The 22,707-nt window shown below is 38.7% G+C and overlaps 1 protein-coding gene across 1 annotated transcript in view; it reads left to right on the top strand.

The window, feature by feature from the left end:
* NADSYN1 (NAD synthetase 1) overlaps positions 1 to 13,278 on the top strand; it is a 38,372-nt gene extending 25,094 nt beyond the window's left edge. The window contains exons 15-21 of the mRNA XM_089521379.1: positions 639 to 774; positions 1,499 to 1,605; positions 3,037 to 3,168; positions 3,988 to 4,057; positions 6,700 to 6,828; positions 7,845 to 8,021; positions 12,622 to 13,278. Coding sequence (XP_089377505.1) covers positions 639 to 774; positions 1,499 to 1,605; positions 3,037 to 3,168; positions 3,988 to 4,057; positions 6,700 to 6,828; positions 7,845 to 8,021; positions 12,622 to 12,669 — 799 coding nt within the window. The 3' untranslated portion in view covers positions 12,670 to 13,278. The remainder of the gene's footprint in view (positions 1 to 638; positions 775 to 1,498; positions 1,606 to 3,036; positions 3,169 to 3,987; positions 4,058 to 6,699; positions 6,829 to 7,844; positions 8,022 to 12,621) is intronic.
* Positions 13,279 to 22,707: the final 9,429 nt, after the last annotated feature.

Consider the following 22,707-nt stretch of genomic DNA (forward strand, 5'->3'; position numbering starts at 1 on the left):
GAGAGAAGTGTGCCTTGAAACCATTTGGCTGGCTAGTTGACAAATTGCTTCTGACACTTAGTCAAATGAGTCAACACATGGAATTCTGAGGATCATTTGGGATCCCTAAGAATCTTTAATTTTGGGGGGATTCTTAACAACCTTTAAAAAGAAAAAGGACAGGAGGCAGGCACTGAACGTTTTTTTGTAAACCTGGCGAGGATAGAGAGCTCTATGCACCTGAGGAAGTAGACCAAGTCTATTAGATCTTATGCAACATCTTTTGCATAGTTAATCTCAAAAGTGCTACAAGATCCCTTTGCAATGGATGTTGTGTTCCACTTAGTAATTTCTTCAGCTAAACTGCAAAATGAGAAATTTTGAATCCTGTGATATATTAACAAACGGTTCACAGGAGGTAAGTATTCCACTTCTTCCTTCTCTCCAGCCATTATCTGTCCTCTAAAAAGGCTTCTTTTGGTGGGTCACAGGACCCCCTGAACAGCAGTGGGCAGGATAGGGCATCTGTGGGGAGGAGTGTCCTTCCATGAACTTCCTTGTGTTAATATATCATAGAATCCAGGCATTTATAACTTGTGAGACCATCGAATTGTTTAGTGCAAACCTACAGATGGGTTTCATTTTCCTTCTTTTTCTAGCTACCATATAAACATAAACATAGATGGAGCAGTGAAGGCTGTTTGGGGGATCTTCAGCACAGTTACGGGACGGCTGCCCCGATACCAAGTTGATGGAGGAAGTGCCAGGGAAAATCTGGCCCTGCAAAATGTGCAGGTACTTTTGTTGTTTTTGTCTTAACTTTCCTTAACCCCATCTTTATCAGGGGGAAGTGTGGTGTAAATATATTCCCTAAGGCTTTGGTGAGCCTTAAGAATATGGAAGAGATGAAGTATGCCAGTGACAGTTGCAGACTTGCAAAATGATATCAAATAATTTCTTTTGTTTCAGTTTTAGTTCATACACTCTTGAGCAAGATCTGCTGTCCACTTTCTGGGGAGGGGGTGTTTCCTCTTTTCTGTTTGGTAGAATACATTAGAGTGGGAGACATGCAGCTCTCCAAATGCCCTTGGATTTCACATCCTAGCAGTACCATCCACCATAGTTAGTGGGGAGGTGTGCTGAGAGTTGTAGTCTGGTAGGAGTTGAAGGGATGCATGATTTTCACCCCTGCAATAAATAGTGTATCCCAAAGAAATCTGCCTTCTTTCCTCACAGTTGCTGACTTGCAAACAAATCTCAATTGTTTCATTTACATTAGGTGTTTGGAACCTTTGGCTCTCCAGCCATTTCAGCCTACAGCTCCTATCTGTCCCAGCCAATATGCCTAATGGTAAAGGACTGTGAGAGATGTAATCTAAAGCATTTGGAGGATTGCAAGTTGCCCACCCCATACGTAGGGCCTCATGCCTAGTGCTGATACAGATCTATAGATTAACCATGACCAGTCCTTTGAGAAATCCTGCTTTATTAAAGGCTGGTTTCTAAATTTAACTTCTAGGCCAGAATAAGAATGGTGCTCGCCTACTTGTTTGCACAGCTGTCCTTATGGACTCGTGGAATGCCCAGTGGACTGTTAGTGCTTGGAACAGCTAATGTGGATGAAAGGTGTGTGCTAGTTAAAAATTGCTAGATATTTGGATTGAAACTCTACATGGACATATGCACATTCTTGAGATGCTGACAGAAACAAAAAATCTGAAGGACTTTCAAACATGAAACAGTGCAGCGGTATGGGAACTCAATAATCCAGTTTTTGTAGGTATTCATGTAGTTGTTACTTCTGTTTAGAGCTTTAGAAAGCCTTCGGGATTTGGATTTGGATTTCAGCAGTCAACATGTGTATTTTGCCATATTGTTGTTAAGAGTTAATTCTTGTTCTGTTGGTTTATTTTACTGCTTCGGTTGGTATGTTTACCACCATTTACATCTGATTAAACAGTTATAAATAGTATTACATACAGGATGAAGCACTGAACTGCTAAATCAGATGAATGAGGTTGACCGAGAATGGTAAAAGCTGGGAGGGAGCTTACATACCTATTACTCTGTACTCCGTGTATCTGACTAAACAAAATGTTGACAAATGAACTTAACAAATGGACTAGATAAATGAACACAGAAGTTATCTTTACCAGCAATTAGTCACCATGATGGTTCGAAAACACAAACTCTACTTACTGAGGGCTTATAGCAATTGGTAGGTAGTTCATTCCATAAATTCTGAGGTTCCTTGCATTTTTCTGTGATTAACTGATTGTAGATTCTCCTTGCCTGGAAATCTCAAAGACATGAAAGAGCTGGATACCACATGTAAAGATAATCGCCATATGATAATTATAAAACAGGATTCTAGGATTGTTTGGAGACTGCTTTATATGTTTTTAAAGAGTATTTTAATGTGTTTTTAAAATGTTTTAATGTTTGTATTGTTTCGCCTCAAGAGCCCTTGTCGGAAACAGTACAGAAATGCTAAATAAATAAATGTTCAGTACTTTATAAACTTTACTACTGTTCACTACTGGAAGAGTTTATAAGTCTTTCTGTCTCAGACTATGGCCTGTTACAGACTGCCAAAATAAAGCTGCTTCAGGTCTCTTTGGAGGAATGCTATTTAAATGATGCATGGGTCCTAAGAGTCTGGAGGTTGCACCAAAGCCACACTCCATTCCTAAGCACTGGAGTGCAGCTTTGGTGCAGCTTCCAGATTCTTAGGATGCATGCATCATTTAAACAGCATACCTCCAAAGCGACCCGAAGCAGCTTTATTTTGTCAGTCTGTAACAGGCCTATGTATAAAGATTCTCTGACAATTAGCATCTCCCTGTCACAGATCTTCTTTGAAAACCTTAATGCTGAACAGCTTAGTCATGTTAAAGCGATGGGAACTGAAATCCACATGAATATATGGAAATCGTCATGTTGATCTTTTTTTTTTGTAGACTTGATTTTCTTATGACAATCTTTTACCTTTCTCTGCTCCTCCTCCCCACAAGTCAGTGCTAAGTTTAATTAAAAAAACAACATTCTACCCTTTAGCCTTCGGGGATATTTCACAAAGTATGACTGTTCCAGTGGTGACATCAATCCTATTGGGGGAATTAGCAAGGCTGACTTGAAAAGCTTCATCCAATATTGCACTGAGAGTTTTCACCTAATGTCACTTAAAGGGTAAGACATGAAGTGATGTAACTATTAAAGTGGGTTAGAATCTTTGTATGTGTACTCAGAGGTGATTTTGCCAGTTCCTTCCTCTGAAATATATCCTACAGCCCCTAGTCTTTGTTGATACTCTCCCATCCCAGTACTAACTATGTCTGAGCCTGCTTAGCTTCTAAGATCAGATGGGACCTGGTGTCTTTAGGGTATTTAGTCATATTAATAATAGCCTCCTCTGAATTGACTGTTTTGAAAAAACATAGGAAAAAGGTATGCAGATGCCTCCCTCAGCATTTGTACAGCCTGGCTACTCATATTTTGATTATGAACAGATCAAATATAAATCAGTGATAATCAAAATTCATTCTTACATGTTTTCTTTAAAAATCGTGGCATTCTGTGCAGTTTTAGGCCAGATAGTACATTAGTACAATGGGCTTTTGGTATCTATTGGGGTTTGGTTCCAGGACCCCCCTGTAGATACCAAAATCTGTGGATGCTAAAGTTCCTTTATATACATCGGCATAGTAAAATGGTGTCCCTTATATAAAATGGCAAAATCAGGGTTAGTTTTTTGGTGAATATTTTCAAACCATGGTTGGTTGAATCCATGGATGCAAAATCCATAGATAGGGAGAGCTGACTGTAAATTTACAATATGTATCACTCATATTCTTCCATTAAGAAGAATCGTATTCTTCTCTTAGCAATTGTCCTGGGGGGAAGTGGAATATATTGAACTAGGATGGCAGTAAGTGGGAAGCACTTGTTGTTGTTTTAACACAAACTAAATTACTAATCTCAACTGATTGGATTTTTCCCCTTCTACAGCATTATATCTGCACCACCAACAGCAGAGTTGGAGCCCCTGAAGAAAGGGCATGTTGCTCAAACAGATGAGGTAAACAACAGCAACTACAACGTTCCCTTGTAGTCCTATTTTGTAGCTGTTACATATTTGTGTCGTGTTTTATTCCTACACCAAGATAAACCTGCATTTGTTTTGTCAAGAAAAGCCAAGTAGATTATTACATGACACTGTTAAAACATTGCTATTTCACTTTAAGTGTGCTGGCTGCCACCTGTTGCCTTCTGGGACTTGTAGTTTGAGAAGGGGCATTTAGAATATAAAATGTCAGGAAAGGAGATTAGAGACCTAAATAATCCATGTTTAAAACTACCATTGAGATTTGGCACAAATGGAAACACATTATTTCTCCAAACTTGTCACCTTTATGTCCTTTCTTATATCGTTCAAAAAAATTTCACCCAGATAAATTCTTGCAGTATAAAGGTTGGGAAGAAAGAGGAATTTATCAAATCAAAGGTCTTTTTAAAAGTGGTAAACCCAGGTCAGTTGAAGACCTAGTATCTACTTTGGATCTACTATCAATTTCATGGTTTCAAATCAATCAAATTAAAATATTCTCTTCTAGTTTCATTCAGAAAGGGGAAATGTTGAGAACTATGACTCCCTTTGAAATGTTATGTAATGACCCTTCTGGGAATATTAAAGGTTTGGTTTCCCATATATACCAATATATCTTGATAGAATCATATCAGGATATTAATGCTATAAAAATAACCTGGGAAAGTGAACTAAATATATTAATATCTGAAACTGAATGGTCAGCCATCTGGTCATCTCCTTTGCTGAAATGAAGATCAGCCTTGACTAGAGAGAATTTTTTAAAGCTTGTCCACAAACGGTACATGACCCCTATCAGACTATCACAAATGATAAAAGTCTGTGTCACCTCTACGTTGGAGAGGATGCCCAGTCTTAGGGACATATGTGGATCGATTGTCCTAGGATTAATCAAATTGCTTTAATTACATATCAAAAATCAACTTTTGTCCAGCTCTTTTGCTACTTTCCATTTACACAAAGAACAATAGGTTTTTACAACATAGACATTTGATTTCCTTTCTTTTGGCAGCAGCTCAACTCGAAGTTGCTAATTCTTGGAAAACAGGTCTTGTGTCTCTAGATAATTGGTGAAGAAGAGTTTGGGACCAATGGTTAATGGAGAAGTTATCAGATAAAATGAAATACAACTCATATCAACAAAACCAAGAATCTTTTTATAAAAAAATGGCTTCCCTTTATTGATTTTGTTAACACAAACTTTATAACTGTCCACCCTCCAACCTGCCAGTGGTCACTATGGTCTGATTTATTTCAAACAATCAAAACTGTATAAGACTTTATATAAGGGATGAGCTTGAAAACTTTGAAAGCTTTGAAATATGGTTTTACAATTGTTTTATAATTCCAAAATTTTGTACAGATTTAACTCTTTTTTCTTTTTTAATTGTATTTTGCTTTGTATAATCTCATTAAAGTTTTTTTAAAAAAGAATGTTCAGCCAGAGAGCTCTTAGGCCTCACTGAACTACAAACCCCAAAATGCAACAGAAGGCAGTCAGAGCAGTTAAAGTGGAATAGCAACATTTTAAGTGCGTAGTGCAATAATGGTGGAAATTTTGTGATTTAGCAAATCAGTTGCAGACTTCATGCCTTCCCCCATTTTTTTTCTGTTTCAAACTTGTAAGGTGGGTGGGCACCTTGTGTTCATTGGGACTTATTGGAGTTGCTCTCCAGAACCTTGTAGGAAGTCACACTTTGCCCATACATGCCTTAAGGCTCCAATATTAGAATCTGCAGTAGACTTATGCTGGCACAGGAAGTGTCTGTGTGACATAATGACATTCCTGCCCAGAGAAGGCTTTGCACATATTTGATGTAGCCTGTAGCCATGGTTCTTGGACTTTGGTCCTCCAGGTGTTTTGGGCTTCAAGTCCCATAAGTTTCAGTCAGCTTGGCTAATTTTCAGGGATGCTGGAGTTGAAGTCCAGAAATACCCAGGGCACCCAAATATGAAAACCACTGGCTTACAGTGTTGCAGAAGCTTCTGGACACCTCAGAGCCCAGCTTCCAGTACATTCACCAACACAAGCATAATCCATCTCTCCTTAACAGTTCTCCAGTGGGAACCATGATGGGTTCCTTCCCACCTCAATACAATTTTTTGGAATGTGTTCGGAATACATTTATTTTATATTGGAATTTATTTATTTGACATATTTATGAATTCTAAGTCTGTTTACTGCAGCAGACCTCCAGTTAAAAATGTTCTGTTTTGTTTTTGGGTCACAATGAAATAAAAATAAGAGGCAGAGCAGTTACCACGATAAAATCAGAGTGTGGCTTTTAAAACCATTAAAAGCTTTGTTTGTTTGTTTGTTTGTTTGTTTGTTTGTTTGTTTAACTGGGAGGAAAGTGTGTGCTGTACACATGATGGAATCTTCAGATATAGTGTCCCAATTTAATCCTTTGTTTTATTACATATATAGGGAGGGCTTCTATTTGAACTCACAGACAGCATTAGAACAGGTGCTGTTGGACTAAATGGACCATAATTGTAAGAGGCTGCCTTATGAATTCATGTCCTAATTCAGTTTGTTTTTGGGATATTTTTCTTGATCTCTCTCTCTCTCTCTGCCTGTATTTCTCTCTTTCTATGCATATGTTTGATTTCAGGCCGATATGGGGATGACATACGCTGAGCTTTCCGTCTATGGCAAACTAAGGAAGATAGCAAAGGCTGGGCCTTACACCATGTTTTGTAAGCTGATCACAATATGGAAAGAGATTTGTTCTCCAAGAGAGGTAACAAAAACAAGTCTCCCAAACACATACCCAAGGTCCTAAGTTGGGACATATGGTGGAGGCTGAAACAAAGAAACTTTAGGAGCAAGAGAAGGGTGATGTGGAAAGAGACCTCACAACAGAACAGGGCAGATCACTGTTTTCCTCTCTGGGCATCATATATAAAGGAAGAAGGAGATAATATTTAGAGGACAGCCTTAGATTGGGGAGCTGGCATTGCACTGGGAGAGAACTTGACCACTGTTTTGGATGAGGCCTATTTTAGATGCATATATCCTGAAAAAGTTCTTTTGTCAAGATACTTGGCATGGTCTGAGAAATTATTTGACTTGTTGTACTTGGACTAAGAAGATAAAAGATTGACAATAAATTCAGCCTAGATGTAGTGGCTTAATTTGGGCATCATGCTGAAGCTTCATTAAGGAATCTTCATGTTGATTTGACTGTGGTTATTTCCTCAGTTATGAAAGCACATTTTTGCTGTAAGCAGGACCACCTTTTAACATGCTTTGTCCTTTACACAAATACTCCCTTGTCATGCTGTAAATTATACTTTTGATGACAGTCACTTTAATTTAAACTCTTTCTTTGCGAATGTAGTCCTGTAAAACCGAACACAGCTGAAGTACCATATATACTAGACTATAAGTCAACCTCACGTATAAATTGAGGGCGGGTTTGGGGGCCAGAACTGCAGATATTGATATGTCCTATGGATAAGTTGAGGGTAAAACCTAGGGGCATATATCAAAGGATGTAAAGGATGAAGCAACAGAAAACAATGCCAAAATATACACAAAATTCCAGCAAGCATAACTGTTTATGCTCAAACGAAAGGCTGGATGAAGGAGAGAGTTGGGGGGGGGGAGTCAGTGCTTCCAGGATGGATTACACTCTTACCTTTCACCAGGGGATTTGTAAAATTAATATTTAGAACTCCTTTATCAATGAAAATTTTCACTAAGATTTTAATAACTTCAGGTTTTCTGACTCTGAAATACTGTTTTGTACACTAGGTGGCATCAAAGGTTAAGCATTTCTTCCAAATGTATTCTGTCAATCGACACAAAATGACAACTCTTACCCCATCCTACCATGCTGCAAACTACAGTCCTGATGACAACCGGTTTGATCTGAGACCTTTTCTTTATAATTCTACCTGGTCCTGGCAGTTCAGGTGTATTGATGAACAGGTAGGTATGATCCTGTTGTCCTGTGTTCAGTGCCACAGGTATCACATTAATGTGTCAATATATTTGTATACACACAAAGAAAGTGTGGTAAATCTGCCAAAGAAGTATACTCTCTGGTAGGCAGACAGTAACAAATGTTGAAAAAATAAATGGGTCCTAGAGCAAACCCAGCCTGAACTCTCCGTAGAAGTCAAAATAACCGAATTCAGGCTATTTACTTTGGACATGTGAAAAGACATGAGTCATTAGAACATATAATGCTTAGTATGCTGGAAGTTTTCAGAAAAGAGGAAGATTGCCTTACACATATATAGACTCAGTCAGGCAAATCACAGCCTGGGTATTGACGTTTGTCATAATGTGTATTATGTGTATGATGTCTATCTTTGTGTAGACATTAGAGGAATTACCCTCTGAACCAATTGTTCCAAGAAAATACTGTGATAGGTTCACATTAGGATTACCCTAAACTGGAAATGACTTAAATGCACACAATAACAAATTAAAAGTAAATTATTATTATTATTATTATTATTATTATTATTATTATTATTATTTCAGGTAATCTATGGCCCTGAGCTTGCATGATCTTCATAGGGTTGTCAATAATAGGGTGTGTTTGAGGTCTCTGGTGTTGCCATAAGTCAAAGTCAACTTGACTTATTAACGGCAACAACAATGCTTCCAAGATAAAGTTTTTTTGTTCTTTGTATTTCTGGATGACAAAACAGGGTACTCATGACAAAACAAAAAATTGTCCCTTTTGAATAGGATATAACCCATGTCCTAGCCCAGGTTTTGTGTGGGTACAGAACATCTGAGTTACGATACACCTCCTGTTAGCCATGGCAGCATGAATGGATGTGTGTAGCCTCTATTTTTGTCTGTTCTAAGTGGACAAAGCAGTACCTACAAAAGCCTCTCTTCCTTCCTGAACACACCTTAATGAACCCTGTGCTATGCTACTTATGTCTAATCCTCCTGCAGTACATTTTTTCACAGTTGAACAAATGTGAGCTTACCTTAGCCAAAATATCATTTGAACATTTTTACATTTTGAGCCTCAAGGAGGGTTGAGGTTATTTTCTTACCCAAAGGGAAGGTTCATTAGGCCATAGCTGAAGTCCTGCTTTGCATCAGCATTTAGCCTTGAGGTTTGGGGCATTTTAGATCTGGATATAGTTCTCTTATAAGACTGAGATTGAAGGCATGGAAAAGATCAAGCAGCCATAATCATTATGACTTGCTTGTGGTCTTCAGTCATAGCCGTAACATTATTTTAATATATTTTCTTTTGCTGGACAGAGGAATGTTAACACCTCTGCTTTTTCCGTGCCAAAGATTTTACACCTTGGTTGCCTTTAATATGATGTTTATGCATGCAATAAAATACTAATTCCCACCTCCCTGAAATGCCAGACATGGTGTAATAGTATCTGACTTCCTGGAAATTCAAGATAAAAGATGCCATGTGGTCCCTACCCTTCTTTTAAAGAAAGAAAAAAGTCTTGTATTGTTTTTCCATCATTTTTTCCACAGCTTAGTCCTGACCCAGTCTCCATTAAATAAAGAGTAAAAATTCTTACCAGCTTCAATGTGAGCTCGTTTTGATATTATTTAGGGGTCATATTTTTAAAATCTTTCTGTGCCTATAATAATTTATGGGTATGATTAATCGGGGCTTAAGTATCTAATTACCCAGCATATTGATGCAGTCATTAGCCTTTGCCAGATGCCTACACAGCATTGGCAATACTTTCACTCTTGTATAAAGTTTGGACTGCCTAAAGTATTATGTGGACAGCCTCATGTTTTAGTTTTAGCAGTGTGAATGACAAGAGAGATGACAATTATTACAGCAGGCCCAAGGTCTTTTTTGGTCCAACATTTTCTTCACCCACTGGCTCTCAGTCTTTGGCCTTCTAAAAATTTTGGATTTCACTTTGCAGATTCTTTGCTTACTTATACCAATTAAAGAAAAAACAAGGATAGGTCAGGAGGAAACAAGGTAGTAGTACTGTTACCTTTATACATAATTTGCCTGAAGAAAAGATAAGTGCCATACCATGCCACTTTTAGTGGAGTTGCTTCACCTCTTTTGAGAGATCTTAGCCATTTTTAGTGTGGAACAGAAAATGGAAATTAGACTGATGCATGGGATACAATAATCAGTTTATTGAGAACTAGTCTTAGCTCAAGGGTGGGCAAAGGGTGATCCTGTGGCCCTGTATAGCACCAAGGCTGTTTTTTTCAGTCCTGAACTACTATAGACATCTGGGGGCCAATATGAAAAAAGGATGACTTGCATCTCCTGAAACCTTTGGGACCACTTTACCTTTTTAAATAGGTTTTGCACAAGAACAAAACCTGAAGTACAATTTGTGCACAGTTCTGCTTCTGTTTCTTTTTTTCTTTTCTTTTCATTTTTATTTACTTATTTGCATTTTTGGCAGCCAGTACAGCCCCTGGAAGATCCCATGGGTGGAAAATTGGCCCCTGGGCCCACTGTAATATTCCAGCCCCATTTTAGTATTAGAAATATAAATATTTATGAGTATATGAGCTAGAGTGAGATTGAAATAATGGTGCACCAATTTCTGCAAGTATCTTTTACATTCTGGCAAATTGGTGTTTTTTTCCATTGACTGTGTGGATGATAGCACTGATACTGCTAAATCCCAATATTACAAACAGTGGCTTAACCTCTCATAATATTGACATGAAAAAATACCAGGTTTACAATGGAGGAAATTGCATTAACTTACTGTTAATAACAAAACCTGATTCTAACATAAAAGTCACAGCTAATCTGATGTGAAGTTTGACCCCAGGGCTTGATTTCTTCTATCCAGAGATAAAAGAGATTTTGTGTATGTTCAAAAACACTTTCTTTTTCATTATTGAATATCTGATGAAGAATATATTAGTTATAATTGAAATTAGAGGTACAGCTTTTTAAAGCTGGTGGTAGTACCCAGCATTGCTCAGCAGAATCATTAGCCATCATTAATTATCAATTGGTTTTAACTGGTTTGGAGGAAGAATACTTTTTTTAAAATTTATTTCATCTAAAATCTTTCAAATGATGTGCTGCAGTACTCTGTGTGATTGCAAAAAATAATTGGGGGTTTCCTCAGGGCCACCCAAAATGAATGTATTATACATGATATGGCCTATATTTTAAGTCAAACCATTCTAAACTTACCTTCCAAATTTGGTGTGTCTTGGTAACAGACAGATGTTAGCATTTTGTTAGTGTTATACATATGTATAATTCATGAAATGTATGTGGGTGGAATTGTGTGCCATAGCACAACAGTTGTATTCTGCTGACAGCCAAGGAAACAGTTCTGCATATAGCAACATTGCACAACAGCACCCAGTCATTTATATTTGTCGCTTAGTGTTGATATTCTGTATAGAGGCTGAATAGTGTTGGTGCAAGGTATCTCCACATGTAGATACAGTTGGCTCTTCATATTCACTGACTTTATCCACAGAATTAAACATCCATCGCTTGAATTATATTCATATTCCAAAAAGCAATTGATGCTGCCATTTTATATAAGGGACACTATTAAGCCTTTGTATTTAATGGGACTTGAGCATCCACAGATTTTGGCATCCATGGTAAGTCCTGGAACCAACCCTCAGTAGATACCAAGGGCACATTGTATTTATACTACTCTGAGGAGATGTTGTATTGCTAATAAACCTAATTTTATTTATACAGTATAGATAATTGAGTTAGTTCTGATGAAATACCAAACCACAGTATCCAGTAATCACATGCTTCCTGTTGTTATGCATCCATCTGTTGTATTTTTATCTTTTTTCACCATCTCAATCAATAGGGAGAGTTGGTTAACAAATAATAATAATAATAATAATAATATAACAATACCTATCTCCTTCTAGTTCAGCAGAAAGCCATGGTACTATTTTGCATCTAAATTAACCAAATAAGGATAAATCATAGCTTCCCTGAATGCCACACTTTTATCAGAACCTTGAAACCCCCATAGCCTACCTGTTTCTGATGTAATGGCAAACTGTGGTTTGTGGCTCCACTTGAATGTACAAGAGAAGGAGAAGAGGAGAGGTTGCCCAAGCACACACTATGTGTGCCTTTAATATCAATCCACATTTGGTATTCCATCTGAACTATCTTGGTGATAAATTCTGACACATTAATGTATGGGAAATTATCTTTTGTTTTCTGTTAAGAAGTAGGCATCACATGAACACCCAAATTGTATGAGTTCTCTCCACACTTTTTCTTAGGGCATAATTGCATAGGATTTGGACATGTGTATTATGAAATATCTGACAGTTCCCTCACCCCAACCACCTCCTTCCAGATGAAGCATCTTTGGGAATGTGAAATTTTGAAGCGAGACATGATGGGTTGGATAGGTTAAATACTACCACTATGTTCAAAATATCATATACTTAAAGCTGCTTTTGATTATTAAAAATAGCCACGAGGGGAGCTGGTAAATCATACTGTGTGTAATCCATCATTAGGGTGTTATGGGCTTTGTCCCAACTTTTCATCTTAGTCAGAGAGTAAATGGTTGCTTAAACTTATTTTTTACAGGTTTCTAAACTAGAGCCGAAGGAACTCAAGCTTGAAGATGTGGCTTGATTCACTTGTTTTGCTTTTGTGGATGGGTGGGAAGGCCTCCAGCAACCCAGATATTATGAAGATTAAAAGAGCCCAGGAGGTGGTCTAAACTGGTGTCTTAAATCAATATGTTTTTGTTGCTCTTTACCCAGAAAAGAAAAAGTTTGAAAATTAATATTTGAAGAAGTAATAACATGCTAGTTCAAAACATCATTGAAGAAATACAGTGTGTCTTAAAAAATATTTTCTCTTTCTGAAATAACCCAGTGTTCTTGTGAGAATATGGAAACAATAATCCTATGAACTGTAAAGCTTCTCTAAAATCAGTAATTTCCAAACAATAAGAGCCAACAAATGAATGAATTAATTAGATTTCATACCTTTTGCACATCTCATTTGGGTGATAAGCTTACCTACCTGTCCCAAAACTTTGGTTATTTTGAAATCTTAAGTTACAAATTAGCCATTGAACAGCCCAGTCTGTATAGGCATACGTATAATTGGAAGTAAATACCATTGAGGTCACTGGGGCATACTCTCAGCTAAATGTTAACAGAATTACAACCCAAAGTCAAAATTGAATTTGTAAGTTCCAGTTAAAACAGATCCATTAAATCACTGGAACATATACAGGTGTTAAGTTACAAATTTCCATTGATTGAGTGGATGTGCTCTAACAACAGGATTTAGGCCTGTTTTTAAGAGATTTATTGCACTGATCCATCTGGTGACAACTTCTAGTGCACAAACAGCAACTCTTGTCTGAGGTTTTGGACTAGAACCAGTGGATGGAAATTGCTAGGAAGCAGGTTTTGGCTGAACATTTGATGAAACTTCCTAAAAATAAGAATTGATCCAACACTGAAACAGTCTGGCATTGGAAGACATGGGCTTATTCAATGAAGGTATTTAAACAGAGGCTGGACAGCCATCTCACATGTAAGAACATACAAAGGTGCTTTATATGGAAACAGAAAATTGGTCTTTTTGTTTCAGTATTGTTGACTCTGGCAGGCAGCAGCTTTCCAGACCCACCTAAAGGTTCTGGGGATTGACTTTCTCAACCTGTGGACTTTCAGCATTTAAAATACATGTTGTGCCACTGAGATATGACCGCTCAAATACTGTATTGATATCCACCATTCTAGATCCTGTAGTGAGCAGGAGACTGGACTAGCTGATCATCAAGGTATGTTTGATTTTGTGACTCAGTTAACAAGCATGTTGAAAGTGAAACAGTTCACAAATATTTTATTAGACAGAATGTTGCTGAAATGGTCATATTTCATTACTTCACACAGCCCTCCACCCTTCTCCCAAAACTGAGACTGGATATATTTCACAAGAAGATTTAAAAGAAGCCATAATGTATATGAATGAACACACAGTACATTATAATACTGAAACACAATTAAATATATTATTATCTTAAAACAAAACATTAAAAACAATGTAAAACACACCAGTAAAAAAGTATAATATTCCCTGTTGAAACTCCTTCCTTAGCTGCCATTCAGTGGTCAAAAACCTTCCAGAATAAATATAAATAGGCAAATACATATATTAAAAATATGTAACATAAGATGAACACTAAAACTAGTGGCTATACCAGTCTCGGACTCCTACACTGAAGCAGGTGTAAGAACACTATAAAATGTTTTTCTATGCCATTCCCTCATCAGTTCAATTGTATATGTGCTGGGACATAAAGATTGTGGGAAACTAACTATGGTAGCCCTAGGATAGCTGTCCTGTCTACTTTGGCTGCAAAAGTTAGATAAAGAATGGTTTTGAGGGACAAATCCCAGTGGCTTGCTTTTAATGCTGATGTGATGGTGGTGTGGGAGTCAGGAACCCAGAAGCCAACTAGAAGATGGAACAAAAGTTTTCATACATTTGTCAGTTTTGAAATACCAAAGTGGGTTTGGTGGTAGAATCTCTAACCAGTGCAGTAGATGGGCATTTGCACTTCAAGTCAACAAATGTGAATCTTATTTAAGCACCCTTTTAGCATTACTCTGACTCCTAGGGGTCACTCAGACATGGATGCATGTGACAGAGATGGAGAGACTGACACTTCCAACAATCAAGGATCTTCAAAACCAATTCTTGCGAATCCAGGTTCCCAGAGATTTCATACTATGACCCCAGTTCCCTTGAGAGGTCACCATCCCAAGAGCTACTCACTAGCTCCCTAGTAGAGGCAATATGTGATGCAAGATCATAGAGAAGGCAACTCATTGCTAGGTTCCAGGCCAATGCTGTGTCCCATCACTTTTTGTTAGTATGAGCCCAGAAGCAAACGGCTTTGGAGGGAAGGATGGTTCTGTTGGTAGCCCTGGTATTGATGGGGATAAGTGGAATTTGGTAGGGGCAGTTGTTGTGTGAACACCATCTGGCAAAATGATCTGCTCAAAAAGCTTGTAGATTGAGGGAAATCAATGCACTGTGATTGGACCCATCCCATTAAATTCTAGACTTTCCAAGATAATTTTGAGTTCATGGGCAGCAGACTGTCTTGAGAAGAATCCCAGAAGGGAAAGTGTATTACCCATCTGGCAGCATGATGATTCTCCTTGCTCAAGCCCTATCCATGAGGAAGCCAGATTTAGGGCCCTGGGGATTTGCCAGGAAAAGCATCAGCAAGGGCAGCTATGAGGTTGCTGGGGTCCAAGGAGTACTGATGCAACATTATCCTCCTCTATTTCTTTGCTATTCAGCATACCTTAATAGCTAATTTCATGGATGCTTCTTTGGTCTCACTATTAAGGCAAGATGATGAATGGGAAATAGAATGGTAAAGAAATTCTCCTGGTATTATGATTCTTAATGAGGTGGAGCCTAAGGGAGAGTCAAGGCGTCAAGAGGTGTAAAATGCTTTCTTGTATAGATTGTGTTTTCATCTTGTGAACTGATGTTCTTTCAGGACTGATCCCACCAGGAAGGTGGTAGGATACAATGTAAGAACAATGGTATCGGTCATTATGAGACTTTCTAAAGTAACATTGGCCTGATACAGACAGCCAAAATAAAGCTGCTTCGAGTCACTTTGGAGGTATGGTGTTTCAATGATGCATCCGTCCTAAGAGTCTGGAAGCTGCACCAATGCTGCACTCCAGTCCTTAGAACTGGAGTGTGGCTTTGGTGCGGCTTCTGGAATCTTAGGACGCATGTATCATTGAATCACCATACCTCCAAAGTGACTCGAAGCAGCTTTATTTTGGCTGTCTGTATAGGGCCATAATTGTCCCCCTGCATACCACAAATATAATACAGTTGGCCTTCATTATCTGCAAGGGATCTGTTCTGAACCCCCTCATGGATACCAACATTCGTGGGTACTCAAATCCCATTATCCCCAATGGCATGAGGCCATGTGCATGTGCTGCCATTGGGGACAACACCGGCTTGATGTCTACAGATGTCAAATCCATGGATACCGAGGTTCCATTGTACATGACTTGCTAGCTCCAGCAGTTCTCAACCTTTGGATCACGAACCCTTTGGAGGTTGAACAACCCTTTCACAGGGGTCGCCTAAGACCATCGGAAAACTATTTCCAGTAGTCTTATGAACCAAGACGCCACAATTTTATGGTTGGCCGCCACCACAACATGAGGAACTGTATTAAAGGGTCACGACATTAGGAAGGTTGAGAACCACTGATCTATATCATGACCATTGGCCATGGTGGCAGAAACTGATCAGAGCCACAATTCAGTAACAACTGGAGGCCACCATTTCCTCATTGTTTTCCAACAAGTTAAGTTCATAAACAGTTGAAATTGATATTCTGAATTACCTTCCTGCTGCATTTGCATAAAAAGACACTAGACAAAGCAGCAATTAAGATTCCTGTAATCTTTAGAAATAAAGACAAGCATGAGAATTAACTCCAAATGAAATTAGAGAAACATGAAAAGTATAATCTATACATTTTTCTTCCCTTGCTTAGCAAACTAGAAGAAGATCAGTAGGTGGAACAGAAGATTTAAATGTATGGAAGTGCTTAGCCCTGAATTGATCCTAGCAACTTGTATGGCAGCTATGAAGAATGTGCAATATGCTTTTCCTTCATCCCAATTTGCAATTTATTCCTATGCCCTTGGATAAAAGAGTAGGGATTCCATGGCAAATAACATATTAGTGATGGTATTTTGTTGAGAAAGGGTGAAGATCATCATGTAAGCTCAAACATTGTCACAGCATGGATACTTCATTAGGGCCTTCTCCAGTTCCCCCCTCCCATGGGGACAGGATTGAATTGACAAATGAAAAGATGATAAATCCGTTCATCACCCTGTTCTCACCAAGGTTCATAGACTGCCTGTTTGTTCTGTTCCCATTTTTTCTCCTTCAAACCCAGGGCAGCACGCAAGACTACTTGTGTCTCGTGGCCACTTCTTTCCCGTGAATATAGGGAATTTCTGTACCACTTCTTCACTATTTCAAACTCCTCCAGAGATGGAGGTGGGGAGAATATCCATCAGTTTCCTGCACCAGTCACCAGCCAGAACAAGAGCAGCAACCTTCTCTTCCTTTGAAGGCCTGCTGTGCTGAAGGCAAAGTTCCCGTGTCTTACAAAACGTGTTAGTGGATTGATTCCAGAAAGGTAAGACATAGACCCACTGAATTCCAGCCCCTTAATGTTAGCTGAAGGAACAAAGGCCCTATCTTCTTGCTGTTTTACCTGGGTGCAATTGCCTGCTCGTGTCTGGTGAGTTTCCAGTAAAGGAGGGAAAACAGCTTGTAACCAATGGGAATAAATATGATGGGTCTCCCACATCAAACAACTTGAGAAGCACTTCCCTAAGAGATTTGGACTTGTTCGGTTTTTAATAATCTGCCAGGATTTAAAATTCTCATACTTCACAGCAGTGCTATCAAAAATAGAAGTAGAAAAGAATGGCACCCCCACAGAGTATGTTATGCATGTATCAATGATAAAACAAAAAAAGCCCTGTCCAGCCATGAAGAATAATACCACAATTAGACAACATATTTAGTTGTTATGAGGAGCAACACAAATACAGGCACCACAAGAGTACAAAATCATTTTTTAACAAAAGCAACCAGAATGATTTTAGCAATTGGAGCAAATGCACTGTGAGGTAAGGTTATATGATTTGGGGGTATTTAGTTTAGGAAAAAGACAAATTAAGGGAGATATGATAGTGTGTGCATATGCACCTGGGTGTCTTCAATTGCCTGTCAACTTATGGCAACACCATGAATTTTATAGGGTTTTCTTAGGCAAGAAATACTCAGAGGTGGTTTTGCAAGTGTCTTCCTCTGAAATATAGCCTACTGCACCTGGTATTTGTTTGTGTCTCACATCCAAGTACTAACCAAAGCTGACCCTGCTTACATTTGAAGATCAGATGGGATCTGGTGATAAAGGTGTATACAATTGTGGAGAAACTAGGGAGAAGCTTTTCTCCTCCTTTTACAATACAATGGCCTGTTACAGACAGGCCAAAATAAAGCTGCTTCGAGTCACTTTGGAGGTATGGTATTTCAATGATGCATGAGTCCTAAGAGTCCAAAAGCCGCACCAAAGCTGCACTCCAGTCCTTACGACTGGAGCATGGCTTTGGTGTGGCTTTTGGACTCTTAGGACGCATGCATCATTGAAATACCATACCTCCAAAGTGACTCGAAGCAGCTTTATTTTGGCCTGTCTGCAACAGGCCTAAAAACCTGAGTTCACCCATTGCAGCTAGATGGTGGGAGAGTCATAGGTTAAAGGAAGTACTTCTTCATAGGACACATAACTAAACTGTACAACTAATAGCCATAAGATGCAATTATGGCTGCTAAAATGGATGGCTTGGAATTGTGTAGATTCATGGAGATTACTAGTCAGTATGGGGGGAAATAGATATAATGTCTCTGAGGTCCTATATCCATAGCTGATGTCAACTGTGATGTCATGATCATGATAGGCCAATGGCAAGATTTCATTTTCCTTTTTGCTGTGCTTATATTAAAGTACATTTTCTTGAAAACTAATACACTCGTCCCTCCACATTTGCAGCTTTGACTTTTGCAGATTTGATTATTCACTGGTTTTATTAATATGTTCTCTCCAGGAATATCTAGGACCTCTAGCACAACTCTATGGTCAACTTTAACGAAGTCGAACTGAAGGATCTAGAGATTCCTGGAGAGAACACTCCACTAGGCATTTGTAGCTCCTCCAGTGCAATTCTATGGTTAATGTCTAGCAGATGTTGACCACAAAATTGCATTGGAGGATCTAGAGATTCCTAAAGAGGTGTTCCCTCAAGTAAAAACATAGTGTTTTTGTTATTTGTGGTTTTTCCACATTCATGGGGGTCTTGTGCCCCAGCTAATGTGGAGGGATGAGTGTAGTTAAAATATTGTTTGTTTTCTGTCTCTAAGTTTGTAGCTGAATAATTTTGTTAATGTTTTAAACTATATTTTATGTGATTTAATTATACGTTTGTGTACCAGCTTCCTATCTAGAAGAATGAAAGTTGATTTTGAAATATTAATGCATAATAAAGTATGGGTCTGATACAGAAATCTTACATGTTTCAAAGAAACCCATTGGACATGGTGTAGCATATAGATTCAAGTTGTACAAACATCTTGAGAAACTGTTGTAAAAACATTTGGTTACTAATATACTCAAAAGTAAGTTCTGTTGAGTTCACTGGGGCTTACTCCCAAGTAAGTGTGCATTGGATTGAAGTCTAAATTACATGGATTTATTGCAGCACTCTGGCTTGATGGTGGCAACTTTTAGAACATGAGTAGTAGCTGTGTCTGAGGTTTTGGATGAAAACATGAAATATTCAATACTTGGAAGTCATTGGATTATATGGAAATAATTAATATGACCAACATCAGTCCTAGCAACTCAGGCTTTAGTTCGGGAAAATATTTGCTCCTCTAATGAACAGTCTGCATATGATTTTTCTCTTTTAACTTGTTGAACTGAAATCATAAATTTTTACAACCATTGGCACATGTCGATGTGAAAAATGATTTTTTTTATTTTACTGTGCAATAAATTTACATTTTAATGAATCTAATTGGCTCTGTTTTTATTTTTCATATTTTTGTTATTTACTTAGGTTTAACTACTCTGGTCTGGTGGCTTGGACAGCAAATTGAGACCCTGATTAAGCATGGTAGTGAAGTGTGCTTTAAACTTTAAACATGGAAATAATCCTGTTGACGTCAGAATGGCCTAAACAGGGACTTATGGGGTCTGTTCTTGGCATTTGCAGTTACATGCTATGTGATATCTAATAATTCAGTTATTTAAACTCTGAGGTTTTAAATTGCCTTGCATTATATTTTTTTGCAGTGTTACCTTTAGTGATTGCCATCTGCCTCCATGTTATGTTAGCACAGGGATTCAGTGGACTACAACATTTTTGTTTATCTTTGATGAATTTTTAATAGAATTTAGGCACAAATATATGAGGTGCTGCTTTATAGTGAGCAATGTGGCGGCTCAATTTGGCCCCCAGTGCATTTTCTTTTGGCCACCAGCAAAGCACCTGATCCCAATCTCTCTCTCTCTCTTGCACACACACTGTCTTTTATCTGCTCCCTCACTTCTTTGCTTATAGATAAGAGTCAACAGCTTAGACTTAAGAGAGGGACTATATTTCATACTACTGAAATCATCACATAAGAACTACAATATGGTGCATCAGATAATATTCTCATCTTCCCCAGCCTTAAGGTCACCTAAAGTTGGGGTAGGGAAAGAAGCAATTTGAAGGCACACAACAGTAACAACAATTCCTAGCATGAACAGAAACATTGGCTGAATTCTTTTTTACATACTTCAGTGGCTCACTATTCTTTATTTGTGTATTGGCTTGTACAGGGGACTGAACAGCTGAGGTATAGCATAAGAGGAAGGTTAGTCTGTTGCAGTAAAAGTAAGAAGAGCCAAATAGTTTTTAAAAGTGTGTGTTTACAAATGTTATGTTGGCTCATCCTCCTGGGAAAAAGCTTTTTTGGCATTTGGCTCATCCAGAGCAATTTTATGGTCAATGTCTGGCAGATGTTGACCACAGAGTTGCACTGGAGGACCTAGAGAGAGGTAAAAACATAGTGTATGTGTACAGTAGTGTATATGTACAGTATAGTATTATGGACCATAAAACTTATAAATAAAGAAACAACAACAAAAAGAATAAAAAAACAGGGACTGCAGGGGAAGGCAACTGCCTGTCATTTACCAAAAACCTGCAGCAGGTAAGGGGCAGTGGATTTGGGTGGAATTCAGACCCAGAATAATCTAGGGGCAGCCCAGAGTATTCTGGCAAATGTAGATGAGGCATAGTTGTTATTGCCCCTAAAACCCACAGTAATAGCCAATGAGATGTCCCAGGTGAACTGAGTTCTGTGGCCCTGGTGAGCAGAGTGCTGCAGGAGGATTTCACCAGCCTCTTTTCACTCACAAGCAGTGACTGACTGGCTTTTAAGATAGGTTTCAAGGGCAGGCTCAGGACATGGATTGTTGCTACAATGCTTTAGTTTTGCGTTTGATGCAGGATCTCAGCCAAAGATGTTAATCTTAGAATTGTTGCGTAAAAGTAACATTTACTCATTATTTCAGAAATGTTACTTTTGGAAGGGCCGGGTCATTTTTATGGGAGTTTGTGACCTGCTAATAATACATTACTCATAGGAAACAATGACTAACAATAAGTTAAGACTGAGATGGCAGAAATTTAATGTGTTGTATTAATCATTAATATATTTATTAATAATATCATTTGTTAAAGAAATCTTGCACATTTGTTGCCTACAAAAGTACTCAATTCATCAGTCACAGAGGCAGGCAGTCATATATGAGAGATCTCTCACACATTCTAGTTCTGTCTTCCAGAGTGTCTGCTTTCAACTCTTCATACTCTTCCTCCCAAGATGCCCCCCAGACAGTTTTTTTTAACCTTTTAAGACCCCACAATCCAGCTTTCAATGTAAATCCCAACTCCTTCCTCCTCTTGAGACAATGGAGTCAAAACATAATTTTTTGCACCATAGGAGTAGCAAGTGCTCTCAGTAAAGACTCTAACAGAAGGGGGGAAATCAATTGGCATCCAAGGATTTCTTGGAAGCATTGATAAAGAAGAGATTTACTACTGCCTTCCTCTTAAACTAAAGAGATTATCAGATAGGGGATGAAACATCCTTGTCCTGTCCTTTCCCTGTTTTCATAGTGTGATCACAAGAAGATTTTCCTACAGTGTCACGCTTATCCAGATGTTATCCCATCCGGAAAGTGTGACTGACCACTATTGCACATAAGACTTTCAACGAAGTTGTGCAGATCCCATCATTGTCCCATCATTGAAGTGGCGTTGCCCAGCATTTTCCATTAACGGGGGTTCACATTAATGCAATGACGCTTCAATGAGGGGACAATTGCGTTGCGATCTGAAAGCCTATCATGGGATTGCAGACAAACATGGGATAAGGATGGGAAAGCAATCCTGTCCTTATTCTGTCCCATGTGATAATCTCAGAGAGCATGATTTACTGATTGGGTAACCTTGGGCAAGTCACACGCCCCTGGCCTAAGAGGAAGGAAATGGAAAGCTTCTGAACAAATCTTGCCAAGAAAAACCACAGTAGGGTTCCCTTAGGATTGCTATAGGCCATAAACAAAGGCACAAACAACAGCAACTCTTTTCCAGAGTGTCCCTTTGAAGTAATAATTCCAAGTTCTGCAAAAGAGCATAATCACTTTTGGTGTCTCATTATGGGAAATATAGGTGGGATACAGACTGCCCAAAAGGGCGGTCTGCCGCCACCCTAGTTTGCTGCGCGAGGGAGCTGCAGTGGACAAACTGCACGGTTCTCTCGCGCAGCAAAAAGAAGCCACAAAAAGCGGCTTCTTTTTCCGGCACCGTTGTGACATCGCAAGGCACCAATGGCGCACTTGTGGCGTCATAAAGGCGCCGAGATGTGTGGACGCTAAGCATCCGTCACGTCAAAATGGTGGTGCCTGTATGTACAGGGTGCCGCCATTTTGACACCCTCATCACGGGCAAGGGGCGTCTG

The sequence above is a fragment of the Sceloporus occidentalis genome, unplaced genomic scaffold (genome assembly GCF_023333645.1).
Source record: "Sceloporus occidentalis isolate IW3139 unplaced genomic scaffold, rSceOcc1.0.p SCAF_4, whole genome shotgun sequence".
Taxonomy (NCBI): domain Eukaryota; kingdom Metazoa; phylum Chordata; class Lepidosauria; order Squamata; family Phrynosomatidae; genus Sceloporus; species Sceloporus occidentalis.